This window comes from Heterodontus francisci, chromosome 9, assembly GCF_036365525.1.
Source record: "Heterodontus francisci isolate sHetFra1 chromosome 9, sHetFra1.hap1, whole genome shotgun sequence".
NCBI lineage: Eukaryota > Metazoa > Chordata > Chondrichthyes > Heterodontiformes > Heterodontidae > Heterodontus > Heterodontus francisci.
In genome coordinates, this window is record NC_090379.1 from 119,226,349 (window position 1) to 119,241,197 (window position 14,849).

Genomic DNA, 14,849 nt, shown 5'->3' on the forward strand with positions numbered 1-14,849 from the left:
TTTATTTTGTAAAGCATGTTGAAATAATCCTTTCCAATTTGCAGAAATGTGGCTTGGTTCTAAGCTGGAAGAGAGTCCAAGGAGCTTCAGGAAAGTTGCAAGGTATTTATAGTTTGCACTTATAATTCTGAGTTGCACAATCAGTTGGTTGTCAGACTTCACCAATTGAGCTGTTGCTTGAGTCTGTTTGTAAGTAAATTGTTACATGTTTTCCACAGGAATCTCTTGTAATTTTTGAAACAGTACTTGGGTTATTGAAGTGCTTAATCAGTTGTTCCAAAATATTCATGTCATAAATGGTAGGTAGGACATGGTGCTTCCCACAGCCAATTTCCCGTGCATTGTTTTTTTCTCTCTGTCGAGGTGTTGAAAGTTGTTGAGCGTGCACTGGGTTCTTCCCAGAAGAGAAAATCATTTGGACTACTCTGGTGATCCCGCACTGCAATATTGGGTTTGCTTGAGTCGTTTTAGCACTCAGCTTTGAGCCAAAAGGTTGAGGGTTTAAACCACCTTATTCTCAGCTGGTAGTTCAGGAAAGTACTGCATTGTTGAAGGTGCACTGTTTCAGCTGAGATGTTTAACCTTTTGTCTGCTCGGGTAGATGTGTTTTTCGGGGAAGAGTGAGAGTTTTCCTGGTGACCAACATTTCTCCCTCGACTAATGCTATTAAAACGGTTTGTCCTAGATTTTCCCCTCAAAATAACAGTGAGGCTAATGGGCCTTGCCATTCTTTGTGCACAAATGGTACAGTAACTTCAGGCGAGTGGCAGATGCACAGTTAATCTCAAATACCCAAATGTTGCCGTCCGAGTTGTAGAGTCGTGGAATGATATGGCACAAAATGAGGCCGTTCAACACATCGTACCTGTGCTGGCTCTTTGGCAGACCTAGCCAATTAATCCCACTCCCCTGCTCTTGATCTGTAGCCTGTAAATTTTATACCTTAAAGTATTTATCCAATTCCCTTTTGAATGTAGCAATTGAAATTAGCAAATTTGCAGACGACACTAAGATTGGTGGAGTAGCAGATAGTGAAGGGGACTGTCAGAGAATACAGCAGAATATAGATAGATTGGAGAGTTGGGCAGAGAAATGGCAGATGGAGTTCAATCAGGGCAAATGCGAGGTGATGCATTTTGGAAGATCCAATTCAAGAGTGAACTATACAGTAAATGGAAAAGTCCTGGGGAAAATTGATGTCCAGAGAGATTTGGGTGTTCAGGTCCACTGTTCCCTGAAGGTGGCAACGCAGGTAAATAGAGTGGTCAAGAAGGCATACGGCATGCTTTCCTTCATCGGACGGGGCATTGAGTACAAGAGTTGGCAGGTCATGTTACAGTTGTATAGGACTTTGGTTCGGCCACATTTGGAATACTGCGTACAGTTCTGGTCGCCACATTATCAAAAGGATGTGGATGCTTTGGAGAGGGTGCAGAGGAGGTTCACCAGGATGTTGCCTGGTATGGAGGGCGCTAGCTATGAAGAGAGGTTGAGCAGATTAGGATTATTTTCATTAGAAAGACGGAGGTTGAGGGGGGACCTGATTGAGGTGTACAAAATCATGAGAGGTATAGACAGGGTGGATAGCAAGAGGCTTTTTCCCAGAGTGGGGGTTTCAATTACTAGAGGACACGAGTTCAAAGTGAAAGGGGAAAAGTTTAGGGGGGATATGCGTGGAAAGTTCTTTACGCAGAGGGTGGTGGGCACCTGGAACGCATTGCCAGCGGAGGTGGTAGATGCGGGCACGATGGAGTCTTTTAAGATGTATCTCGACAGATACATGAATGGGCAGGAAGAAAAGAGATACAGAACCTTAGAAAATAGGCGACATGTTTAGAGAGAGGATCTGGATCGGCGCAGGCTTGGAGGGCCGAAGGGCCTGTTCCTGTGCTGTAATTATCTTTGTTCTTTGTTCTTTGAAATTGGTTCTCCCACCTGTGCATTCCAGGGCACAGCAACTCACTGCATTAAAATAAAATGTCCTCCTTTCACCTCTGGTTCTTTTGCCAATCACTGTAAATCTGTGTCCTCTGGTTTCTGACCCTTCTGCCTCTGTAAACTCTTATCCTTATTTGTTCCAGCAAAACTTTTCATGATTCTGAACATCTTTGTACCATTTAATTAATTTTGCCTCTTCATTCTGCCTACTAAATTATATCACTTTGCACTTCTTTGTTAAATTCTATCTGCCATCTGCACAATTCATCTGTCCTCCTGTAGTCTGTTACGGTCCTCCGTAAGTTTCATGTCATTTGCAAACTTCAAAATTATACACTGAATGCCCAAGTCCAGGTCATAAATCTGTATCAAAAATAGCAGTGGTCTTAATATCCTGGGGTTACACCACCACATACTTCACTCCAGTCTGAAAAAAACTGTTCACCACTACTCTCTGCTTTCTGTTTCAGCCAATTTTGTATCCATGCTCCCACTGTTCTTTTAATCCTATGAGCCTATTACATGATACTTTGTCCAACACCTTTTGAAAGACACAGCCTTAACTGCACTATCCTCATCAACCCTCTCTTACTTCATCAAAGAACTTGATCAAGTTAGTCAAACGCAATTTGCCTTTAACAAATCCGTGTTGACTTTCATTACTCCATATTTTTCCAAATGCCAATTAATTTTGTCCTGAATGATTGTCTTTAAAGGTTTCCCACCATCAATGTTAGGCTGACTGGCCTATAATTGCCAGGTTGATTATGCTCCCTTTTTTTTAAGCAGGTGTAACATTTGCAATCCTCCAGTCCTCTGGTAACCTAGGACATATCCCATCTGAACTAAATGACTTTTCTACATGGATCGCAGCCTACCATTGAAGTACTTCCTCGTTATCTATTTCTTTTCCATCTATTTACTCTATTACCTCCTCCTTTCTGAGTGATTGGCAGCATCCTCTTCTGTCGTGAAGACAGATGTCAAGTACTCATTTAGTACCCAAACTGTGTTCTCTTAATGGGCCCCACCCTTCCTTTGAGTACTGTTTTACTGGTTGTGTTTATACAATCATTTTGGGTCCCGTTTTATATTAGCTGCTAATCTGTTCCCATACTCTCTTTGCCCTTTTTAAGATCTCTGTACTTTCTATATTCAACTTGGTTCTCTACTGAATTATAAACATTACAATTGTCATAAGCCTTTGCCTCATTTTAACCTTTATATCTTCAGTTATCCAGGGAGCTCCAGCTTTGAATGCCTTTCCTTTTCCCCCGCCCTCATAGGAATCTGCTTATTCTGTACCCGAACCATCTTTCTTTGAAGACCTCCCATTCTTCAGTTACTCTTTTTCCTACCAGTTTTCGATTGCATTCCACCTGGGCCAGATCCCCTTTCCACTCCCTGAAGTTATCCCTCCTCCAGTTAAGTATTTTTCTGCTTATTTGTACCTTGTCCTTTTCCATAACCATCCTAAACCCAATGATATTGTGATCACTGTTCAGCAAAAAATACCCCACTTAAACGTACTCCACTTGCCCCACTTCATTCCCAGAACTAACTTCAGCACTGCTTTCTTCCTCATTTGGTTGGAAACATACTGATCAAGAAATTTCTGATGTACATGTTACAGGCATTCCTAGCTCAGTCTGTATTAGGATAATTGAAGTGCCGCATTGTCACGACTCTGTAGTTCTTGCATCTGCTCTGTTTGCAGAGATAATAAAGACTGGACTTGGGGGATGGGTGGGGGTGGGGGGGGTGGGTGGTGGGGGGTGAAGAAAAGTAATCTGTTGTGAAATGTCTGGAGCATCCTGAGGATATACTTTATAAGGTGTTGTGTAAGTAAGTTCATCACGATCTGCTCAACTGGCACTGGCAGATAGATGGCTTGGAGCATACGAACATACGTATTGTCAAGCAAACCCCCCCCCACCTGCCAAGACTGGGGCACACATCATTTCGCCACATCAGCATCAAAACTTAAAAGTGCAAGCCCCTGACTGGAAAGACATTTTTGCATGGTAACAGACGGTCTTGAAGCAATGGAGATCCAGTAGTTGCTTCCCCAATACACAGAAGTGGTCAGACCAGTTTTAGTCATGTGACTAACTGGCTGTTCCAGAGAATTTGAACTTCGAACAAAGGATTTTGAAGACGGACAAAGCCGTGTGCTCATGGAGTAAAGATCTCTCCTAGAACTGAAATAAGAATTACAGCCTCTCCTGTCTGCCTGCTTCCATCTCCTTCCCACGGAACTGACTCTTGTGAAAACATGTGAAATTCAAAGAGAGAGAGGTTTCCTACGTGAACAGGATTTTAAGAAGACTACTGGGTCCCAACGAAAAGCAGGACTACTAACAAAAGGACTACAATGAGCTTGAAGCACCATAACAAGATGTTGCCTCAAACCGCTCTCTACTATCTTTTCCTCTTCTCTTTTCTGTCTCTATCTGCATGTGATATCGCGTATGCATGCTAGCGTGGGCGCGTCATATATCCGTCGGCGTGACCCGTATGAGAGTTTAAGTTTTAATATTTCATCTTTCTTCTTTAAATCTGAGAAAGCCTGTGTGCATTGGTCTCTTTGTCTTATAATTGGTAAACTGTGAACAAGGATTCACAAAAAGGGAGCTCAAAACACACTGTTTAAAATTAAACCCTGTTCCAGTAAGACCAGGTGAAGATAGTAACAGACCCCTAGGCACATTTCTCACCTGGTCGTAACAGTGCAAAGATACGAATTAGGAGCAGGAGAAGGCCATTCGGCCCTTCGAGCCTGCTCTACCATTTGATAAGGTCATGGTTGATCTGAATGTGGCCTCAACTCCACTTTCCTGTTTGTCCCACATAACACTTGACTCCCTTGTCTATCAAGAATCTATCTTAACTCAGCCTTGAATATATTCAATGACTCAGCCTGCACTGCTCTCTGAGGAAGCGAATTCCACAGACTAACAACCCTCTGGGAGAAAAATTTCTCCTCATCTCCGTCTTAACTGGGAGACCCCTCATTTTTAAACTGTGTCCCCTATTTCTAGTCTCGATCATAAGTGGAAACATCCTTCCAGCAGCCACCCTGTCAAGTCCCCACAGGGTGTCATATGTTTCAAAAGATCACCTCATTCTTCTAAACTCCAGTGGATATAGGCCTAATCTGTTCAACCTTTCCTCATTAGATAACCCATTCATCTGAGGAATCAGTCGAGTGAACCTACTCTGAACTGCTTCAAGTGCAGTTTTATCCTTTCTTAAGTAAGGAGACCAAAACTGTACACTACTCCAGATGTGGTCTCACTAAGGCTGTACAGCTGTAGCACAACTTCCCATCTGCTATTCCCTTTGCAATAAATGACAAAATTCCATTTGCCTTCCTAATCACTTGCTATATCTGCACACTAACATTTTGTGAATCATGTACCAAGACACCCAAGTCCCTCTGTATCTCAGAGTTCTGCATTCTCTGAGTTTAAATAATAAACTGCTTTTCTCTTCCTGCCATTGTGGACAAGTTCACATTTTCCCCACATTCTTCCATCTGCCAAACTTTTTCACACTCATTTAACCTATCTATATCCCGTTGTAAATTCTTTATCTCCTCTTGACAACTTACTTTCCTATCAATCTTTGTATTATCTGCAAATTTAGCTACCATACATTCGGTCTGTTCATCCAAGTCATTTATATAGATTGTAAATAGTTGAGGCCGCAGCACTGATTCCTGTGGCATTCCACTAGTCACATCCTGCCAACCCAAAAATTACCCAATTATCCCTAATCTCTGCTTCCTGTTAGCTAACCAATCCTCTCTCCATGGTACTATGTTACCCTCTACATCATGAACTCCTATTTTGTGTAGTAACCTTTGGTGTGGCACCTTATTAAATCCCTTTTGGAAATCCAAAAACGCCACATCAAGAAGTTCCCCTTTATCCATGTTGTTTGTTACTTCCTCAAAGAACTCTAATAAATTAGTCAAACACTTTCCCTTTCACGAACTATGTTGACTCTGCCTGATTGCATTATGATTTTCTAAATGTCTTGCTATAACCTCCTCAATGATGGATTCAAGTTTTTTCCCTGCAAAAGATGTTAGGCTGACTGGCCTATAGGTTCCTCCTTTCTGTCTCCCTCCTTACTTGAATAGAGAGGTGTTACGTTAGCTATTTTCTAATCTGCTGGGACCTTTCCGGAATCGAAGGAATTTTGGAAGATCGCAACTAATGCATCTACGATCTCTGCAGTGACCTCTTTTATGTCCCTCAGATGCAGGCCATCAGGTCCTGGGGACTTGTCAGCCTTTAGCTGAAATAGTTTTCCAGTTTTAATTTCTTCCCTCCCTTTTACCTCTTGTTTTTCAAGTATCTTTGGGATTTTGTTTTGTCTTCTGCAGTGAAGACAAATAAAATACCTGTTCATCACTTCTGCAAATTCCTTGTGGCGCATTATTGATTCCCCAGACTCTGGAGGATCAGTACTCATTTGAATTACTCTTTTCCTCCTTTAAATACTTGTAGAAACTTTTCTATCTGTTTTTAGCTCGCTTCCTTCATGCTCTAATTTTCCCTCTTTTTTAGTCATTCTTTGCTAGTTTTTAAAATCTATCCAATCTTCTGATCTAACACAAATCTTCTGAGAATTATATGCTTTTTTTTTTCTAATTTGATGCTATCTTTAACTTCCTTAGTTAGCCACAGTGGGTGCATCCTTTTCCTAGAGTCTTTCTTTCTCACTGGAATATATCTATGCTGACAGTTATGAAGTATCTCCTTAAATGTCTGCCACTGCTTCTCTGCTGTCCTATCTTTTAACCTAATTTCCCAATTCACTTTGGCAAATTCTATCTTCATACCCTTGTAATTGCCTTTATTTAAAACACTAGTCTTAGACCCACACTTTTTGCTGTGAAACTGAACAGTTGCCGAGAGGCTCCTTTACTATGAGATCATTAATCCTATCTCATTGCACATTACCAGGTCTAGAATAGCCTGCTCCCTGGTTGGCACCAGAACGTACTGTAAGAAATTGTCCCGAATACACACTCTGAACTCATTTTACAGGCTGCCTTTGCCAATCTGATTCACCCATGAGAGGTTTCCCTCTTCCTTCAGACTAGGGAGTCATTAGAAGAGAAGGAACAAAAAAAAGTTCCATGAATTTTAAAACAACTATTGATTGTTGCTGGGTGAATGGAAAGGAAGAATGTCAAGTATTGTGCAAACAGGGCCTACCAAGGTTTTAACGTAAGTGTAAATGGAGTCTGAAATGAGCTGATTGTAGTAATTGAAATCATTTATTTAAGATTTAATTCCCTATGCTTCATTTCTGAAGAGATGAAGTCCAGCCATTCAGCATCCATATGGGATAATGTGTCCCGTATACTCTACTGGACCTTTTTTTCAAAAAATATACATTTCGCAAAAAGGTGATGTCTACCTTTTCATCCCTGTCTGGCTTCAGACTCTTTTTTTGATAGACACCTATAGCAGATACATGATAGGGTACTGAAATTATTGCAGTTTTACAATCCAAGTAAGAAATGAGAACACAAGACATAGGAGCAGGTAGAGACCATACGGCCGGTCGAGCCTGCTCCGCCATTCAGTACGATCATGGCTGATCTTCGGCTTCAACTCCACTTTACTGCCTGCTCTCCATATCCCTTGATTTCCTGAGAGCCCAAAAATCTGTCTGATGTTGTCATATGTAATTTGTGTAAACATGTCTTTTTGTTTTGGTAGCATTTGGTTTTTGTGAGTACAAAGAACCTGAATCCACACTACGTGCTTTAAGGTTATTGCATGAGCTTCAAGTGGGAGACAAGAAACTGCTTGTAAAAGTAGATGCGAAGACCAAAGCCCAGCTGGATGAGTGGAAGGCCAAAAAGAAAGGAGTCAATGGAGTAAGTTGCATTTCTATAAGCATCTGAGAAGTTTTATATTTTCAAAAACCTATACACAGTTAAAGTGAAATGTAAAAGCTGACTTGTAGTTCTTACTTAATGCTTACTAATCATTTGAAGTGTAACAAGCCTAGTTCTGAAGATTTGTTTTGCTGATTTTTTTTATAGCTATAGGAAGTTATGGCATCTTTTACGAGTGACAGCAGATAAGATATTATTAGGGAAAGAAGCTTGGAAGATGAAAAAAAAGTAAATTGAGCATTATTTATAAAATAAAAGAAATCATTGCAAAATAGACTTGAAACCTGGTTTCGGGGGTCAGAGTTCAAATCCCTTAGCTAAACTCGTGTAATTATGTTCAAGAAACTAAAATAAAACTTGTTTTACTTTGAGTGGAGTTCAGCAGGGAGGAAGAATACTGTCCAGCTCTTAGATTTGGAGCTTCAGAGAGGGCATATATCTTTATAAATTACAGTTCTGATTCTGTCAAGTGCTGTCCCAGTGGTCGTGGTGGGGCAGCACTTCGCAGGAACAAAACTAAAATACCATTCCGCATCAGTAGATGTATGCAGATTTCAAATGTCATGGTTATGCTGTGATGCTTTTTGTTGTAGAACAGCCTACTTTTCCCATGCCTTTTAAGATTTACACCCATGAATGGTTACTTGGGCAAGGTGTCAGACAATACCACTTCACCCCCATGACCATTGGACTGTACTCCACGACAGGAATTTAAAATAAGATGGTCGGGGAGAGAATTGCCTAACAGAAATAAATAGTTAAGGGAAGAACTTATGTAGTATGTTGCACGTGAACTTCCCATATGAATTGATGGGCCTTGAAGGCAAAGTGGGCCAAACTCAATGCAAAATCTTACCAATTTCCAAATCCGGAGATAGAGCTTATGGTTGCATGATCTCATGGATGATTTATAAAATAATAAAGACAAACTCCTGCCTCTTGAAATATAATTCTGCGTATTTGCACTGTGAAGAATAAACCAAGAATGGGAAAGAGACATTTGTTTCATCTGGGAGCAGCACAGCTGAAAGCTGTTTGGTTTTGTGTGGATTCATTAATGGTGGATATAATTATGATTCTTCTCGTATCCTGAAGGAAACGAAAACAGAGGATTCATCCGACGATGTTGTAGATGAAGAAACCAAGAGGAGAGATCAGATTGTGAAAGGAGCCATAGAAGGGCTAATAAGAGAGTACTCCAGTGAACTCAATGCACCTTCTCAAGATCAAGATGCACATCCTAGAAAGAAGAAAAAGGAAAAGAAAGAGGAGGTATTTATTTGTATTATTATCATATAAATCTACAGCACAGAAGGGGTCTACTTGACCCACCATGTCTGCGTCGACCGTAAATAAACTATCCAGCCTAATCCCACTTTCCAGCTCTTTGTCAGTAGCCCTGTAGGTTAATGCTGTTCAAGTGCACATTTAAAGTGCTTTTTAAATGTGATGAAGGTTTCTACCTCTGCCAGTCTTTCAGGCAGAGAGTTCAAGATCCCCACCACCCTCTGGGTGAAACTGGAGAGATTGAGTCGGTTAGGATTATATTCGCTGGAGTTCAGAAGAGTGAGGGGGGATCTCATAGAAACCTATAAAATTCTAACAGGACTTGACAGGATAGATGCAGGAAGGATGTTCCTGAAGGTGGGGGAGTCCAGAACCAGGGGTCATAGTCTTAGGATACGGAGTAAACCTTTCAGGACTGAGATGAGGAGAAATTTCTTCACCCAGAAAGTGGTGAGCCTGTGGAATTTGCTACCAGAAAGCAGTTGAGGCCAAAACATTGTATGTTTTCAAGAAGGAGTTAGGTGTAGCTGTTGGGTCTAAAGGGATCAAAGGATATGGGGTGAAAGTGGGAACAGAATTGGATGATCAGCCATAATCATAATGAATGGTGGAGCAGGTTTGAAGGGCCGAATGGCCTACTCCTCCTATTTTCTATGTTTCTTTGTGAAAATATTCCCCTCTAATATTTCTATCATTACATTAAATATATGCTGCTTGGTATTGACTTCTTTGCTGCAGGAAATAGGCCCTTCTTATCCACTCTATCCTGCTTCTTATAATTTTATACACTTCAATTAAATCTCCCTAAGCCTTCTCTATTCCGAAGAAAGCAACCCCAGCCGATTCCATCTTCCCTCATAACTAAAATTCTCCAGTGGTGCAATATCCTTACAAATCTCCTCTGTACCATCTCTAGTATGATCACATCCTTCCTGTAATGCAGTGAGTACACGTACTCTAGCTGTGGACTAACTAATGCTTTATACAGTTCGAGCATAACCTCCCTGCTCTTAATATTCTTTGCCTCAGCTAATAAAAGAAAGTATCCCATATGCCTCCTTAAACACTTTATCTACCTGTTCTATCTTTAGAGATCTGTGGACATGCACTCCAAGATCCCTCTGTTCCTTGACACTTTTCAATATCCTACCGTTTACTTGTGTATTCCCTTGCCTTGTTTTCTCCACCCAGAGGCATTACCTCTCACTTCTCCGAATTGAATTCCTTTTGCCACTTTTTTGCCCACGTGACCAATCCATTGATATCTTCCTGCAGTATAGCTTTCTTCCTCAGTATGTGAGGTGAGAGTGACTGTCTTTGACATCAAGGCAGCATTTGAACAAGTGTGACATCAAGGAGCCTTAGCAAAATTGAAGTCATTGGGAATCGGGGGCGAAAAACTGGTTGGAGTCAGACCTCGTACAAAGGAAGATGATTGTAGTTGTTGGATGTTAAACATCTAAGCCCATCTTCTCAAGGGCAGTTTGGGATGGGCAATAAATGCAGGCCTTTCCAGTGACGCTCATATCCCATGAAAGAATAACAAAAGGCCAATCTTTGTACCATCTGCAAACTTGAATTGTGCCCCCATATTTATTTATTTATTTTTATTCTATTCATGGGATGGGGGTGTCTCTGGCAATACACTTGAGCTTGCACATGAGCTTCCCATTTGTTGTCCATCCCTAATTGTCCTTGAAAAGGTGGTGGTTAGCTGCTGCCTTGGACCGCTGAAGTCCATCTGGTGCGGGTGCGCCCACAGGGAGGGTGTTCCAGGATTTTGATCCAGTGACAGTGAAGGAACAGCAATATATTTCCAAATCAGGATTGGATATGATTTGGAGAGTGCCAATCAAGCAGGCTGCTTTTAGATTAGATTAGAGATACAGCACTGAAACAGGCCCTTCGGCCCACCGAGTCTGTGCCGAACATCAACCACCCATTTATACTAATCCTACACTAATCCCATATTCCTACCAAACATCCCCACCTGTCCCTATATTTCCCTACCACCTACCTATACTAGTGACAATTTATAATGGCCAATTTACCTATCAACCTGCAAGTCTTTTGGCTTGTGGGAGGAAACCGGAGCACCCGGAGAAAACCCACGCAGACACAGGGAGAACTTGCAAACTCCACACAGGCAGTACCCGGAATCGAACCCGGGTCCCTGGAGCTGTGAGGCTGCGGTGCTAACCACTGCGCCACTGTGCTGCTTTGTCCTGGATGGTCGAGCTTCCTGAGTGGTGTTGGAGCTGCACCCATCCAGGCAAGTGGAGAGTATTCCATCACACTCCTGACTTATGCCTTGCAGATGATGGACAGGCTTTGGGGAGTCAGGAGGTGAGTTACTCGCTGCAGAATTCCTAGCCTCTGACCTGCTCTTGTAGCCACGGTATTTATATGGCTACTCCAGTTCAGTTTCTGGTCAATGGTTACCCGAGGATGTTAATAGTGGGGGATTCAGCGATGGTAATGCTATTGAATGTCAAGGGGAGATGGTTAGTTTCTCTCTTGTTGGAGATGGTCATTGCTTGGCACTTGTGTGGCGCGAATGTTACCTGCCACTTATCAGCCCAAGCCTAGATATTGTCCAAGTCTTGCTGCCTATGGACAGTATCAAATGGTGCTGAACATTGTGCAGTCATTAGCGAACATCCCGCTTCTGATCATATGGAGGGAATGTCTGATGAAGCAGCTGAAGATGGTTGGGCCATGGACACTAACCTGAAGAGCTCCTGCAGCAGTGTCCTGGGCCTGAGATGATTGGCCTCCAACAACCACAACCATCTTCCTTTGTACTAGGTATGACTCCAACCAGTGAAGAGTTTTACCCTCAATTCCTATTGACTTCAATTTGGCTGGGGCTCCTTGATGCCACACTCTGTCAAATGCTGCCTGGATATCGAGGGCAATCACTCTTGCCTCACCTCTTGAGTTCAGCTCTTTTGTCCATGTTTGGACCAAGGCTGTAATGAGGTCAGGAGCTGAGTGGCCCTGGCAGATCCCAGACTGAGTGTTTGATAGTGGCGCTTGATAGCACTGTCGACGACACCTTCCATCATTTTGCTGATGATTGAGAGTAGACTGATGGGGCAGAAATTTGCCGGATTGGATTTGTCCTGTTTTCTGTTGACAGGACATACCTGGGCAATTTTCCACATTGTTGGGTAGATGCCAATGTTGTAGGGGCGCTGTTAGTTCTGGAGCACAAGTGTTCAGCACTAAGCCAGGACCGATAGCCTTTGCTGTATCCAGTACCTTCAGGCGTTTTTTGGTATCATGTGGAGAGAATCGTATTGATCTGTGATGCTGGGAGCCTCAGGAGGAGGCCGGGATGGATCATCCACTCGGCACTTCTAGCTGAAGATGGTCCCAAATGCTTCAGCCTTTTCTTTTGTACTGACATGCTGGGCTCCCCCATCATTGAGGATAGGGACATTTGTGAGCCTCCTTCTCCAGTTAGTTATTTAATTGTCCACCACCATTCAAGGCTGGATGTAGCAGGACGGCAGAGCTTCGATCTGATCCATTGGTTGTGGGATCGCTTAGCTTTGTCTACTGCATGCTGCTTTCGCTGTTTGGCATGCACGTAGTCCTGTGTCGTAGCTTCACCAGGTTGACACCTCATTTTTAACTATATTTAAACCTAAATCGTGGATATATATCACAAAAAGCAAGGCACCTTGTACTGATTCCTGCAGAATCCCACTGGAAACAGCTTCCAGTCACAAAAAAGAAGTCATTAACCATTACCCTTTGTTTCCTGCCTCTGTTGGATCCAACCTGCTATTTTCCCTTGGATTTTCTGACCAGCCTGTCATGTGGAACCTTGTCAAAAGCCTTGCTAAAATCCATGGACTACATCAAACACCCTTCTTGTTATCTTCTCAAAAAATTCAGTTGTTAATCAGACATGACCTCCCCTAAACAAATCCATGCTGACTGCCATTGATTAATTGTACCTTTCTTAGTGACAATTCATATTGTCCTTGAGAATATTTTCCAATAATATGCCATCCACTGAGGTTAGGCTGACTGGCCTATAATTACTTGATCTATCCTGTTCTCCCTTTTTAAAGAATGGTACAACATTAGCAATCCTCTGGCACCATGCTTGTAGCCAGAAAGGATTGGAAAAAGATTGTCAGAGCCTTCGTTGTTTCTTGCTTCTGCTAACATCCAGGGATACATTCCATCCGGGCCTGGTGATTTATCCGAAGATACATAATCCCTTAATATTTCCTTTCTCAATATGTTTATACAATCCAATATTTCACACCCCTCCTCCTTAGTTACAATGTCTGCATCATCCTCCCCTTTTTTGTGTGAAGACTGACGCAAAGTTTTAATTGAGAACCATGGAGCCTTCCACCTCCACACACACGTGTTTATAGTAAGGTTTTCCTTGATTTTATTTGCCAGCATTTTTTCATGCTCTGTCTTTGCTTTCCTAACTTCCTTTTTAATTTCACCCCTGCACTTTTCATACTGCTCCAGGCTTTCTGCAGTATTGAGCTCTCAGTATCTGACATAAGCTTCCCATTTCTGCCTTATCCTGCCCGTTATGCTCTTTGATATTGGGGGTGGGGGTTTAGATTTGGGAGTTCCACCCTTTTTCTTTGCTGGAGCACCCTTGTTCTGAGTCCTCTTCATCTCCTCTTTGAATGCCTCCTGCTCTGACACTGATTTACCTTCAAGTAGCTGTTTCCAGTCCACTATTGCTAAATCAAATCTTCGCTTAATAAAATTGCCCTTTCCCCAATTAAAATTTTACTCTTGGTCTATAATTTGTCCTTTTCCATAACTATGCTAAATCTAAATGAATTATGATCACTCCCACCAAAATGCTTTCTCACTGATACCCCTTCCACTGCCCAGCTTCATTCCCTAAAGCTAAGTCCAGAACTGCCCCTTCTCTTGTTGGGCTTGCTACGTATTGACTGAAAGAGCTCTGAATGCATTTTAAGAATTCTGCACCCTCTATGCGTTTTACATTGATTCTTTCTCAGTGTGTCAGCGGTGACTCAGTTGATATCACTGTCGTCTCTGAGCCAGAAGGTTGTGGATTCATGTTCCACTCCAAGACTTGAGCACAACAAAATTTAAGGTTGACACTCCAATGCAGGACTGTTGAAATGCTGGATTGTCAGAGACGCCGTCTTTTGGATGAGATGCTAAACTGAGGCTCCATCTTATATTTCATATAAGAGCAGGTGAGTTATCCCTGGTGTCCTGGCCAATATTTATCCCTCTATCAACATTGGATTAGCAGATTATCTGGTCATTATCGCGTTGCTGTGCACAAATTAGCTGCAGTATTTCTTATATTACAACAGCAACTATGTTTGAAAATTACTTCATTGGATGTAAAGCGTTTGGGATGTCATAGTTGTGAAAGATGCTATAGAAATACTAGTCTTTTCTTTTATGTTAGGGCAGTACTGCTGCTAGTTTCGTATAATGGGAAAAGCTAATGGTGCTATGTCTAGTTTGGCTATCTGTTCGATGGCCTCCTGACATGTTGAGTGGAGAAACGGCATGTTTTCCACAACAGATTTCAATGAGTAGGTTGATCTGATGTGTTCCATGGTCTGGCACTCATGGCCACAATCATACTTCAGGTCACCCTCATCTTTCACTGTCTTCGAGGGAGGTTGAAGCCAGGGAACATTGCTGTTGGATCAGTGATGATGCT

The 14,849-nt window shown here is 42.1% G+C and overlaps 1 protein-coding gene across 2 annotated transcripts in view; it reads left to right on the plus strand.

The window, feature by feature from the left end:
* The window catches only part of LOC137374021 (RNA-binding protein 25-like), a 131,523-nt gene that overhangs the window by 45,056 nt on the left and 71,618 nt on the right, over positions 1 to 14,849 (plus strand). For both annotated transcript variants that reach the window (XM_068039794.1, XM_068039795.1), the window contains exons 6-8: positions 45 to 102; positions 7,680 to 7,840; positions 8,957 to 9,133. In XM_068039794.1, coding sequence (XP_067895895.1) covers positions 45 to 102; positions 7,680 to 7,840; positions 8,957 to 9,133 — 396 coding nt within the window. The remainder of the gene's footprint in view (positions 1 to 44; positions 103 to 7,679; positions 7,841 to 8,956; positions 9,134 to 14,849) is intronic.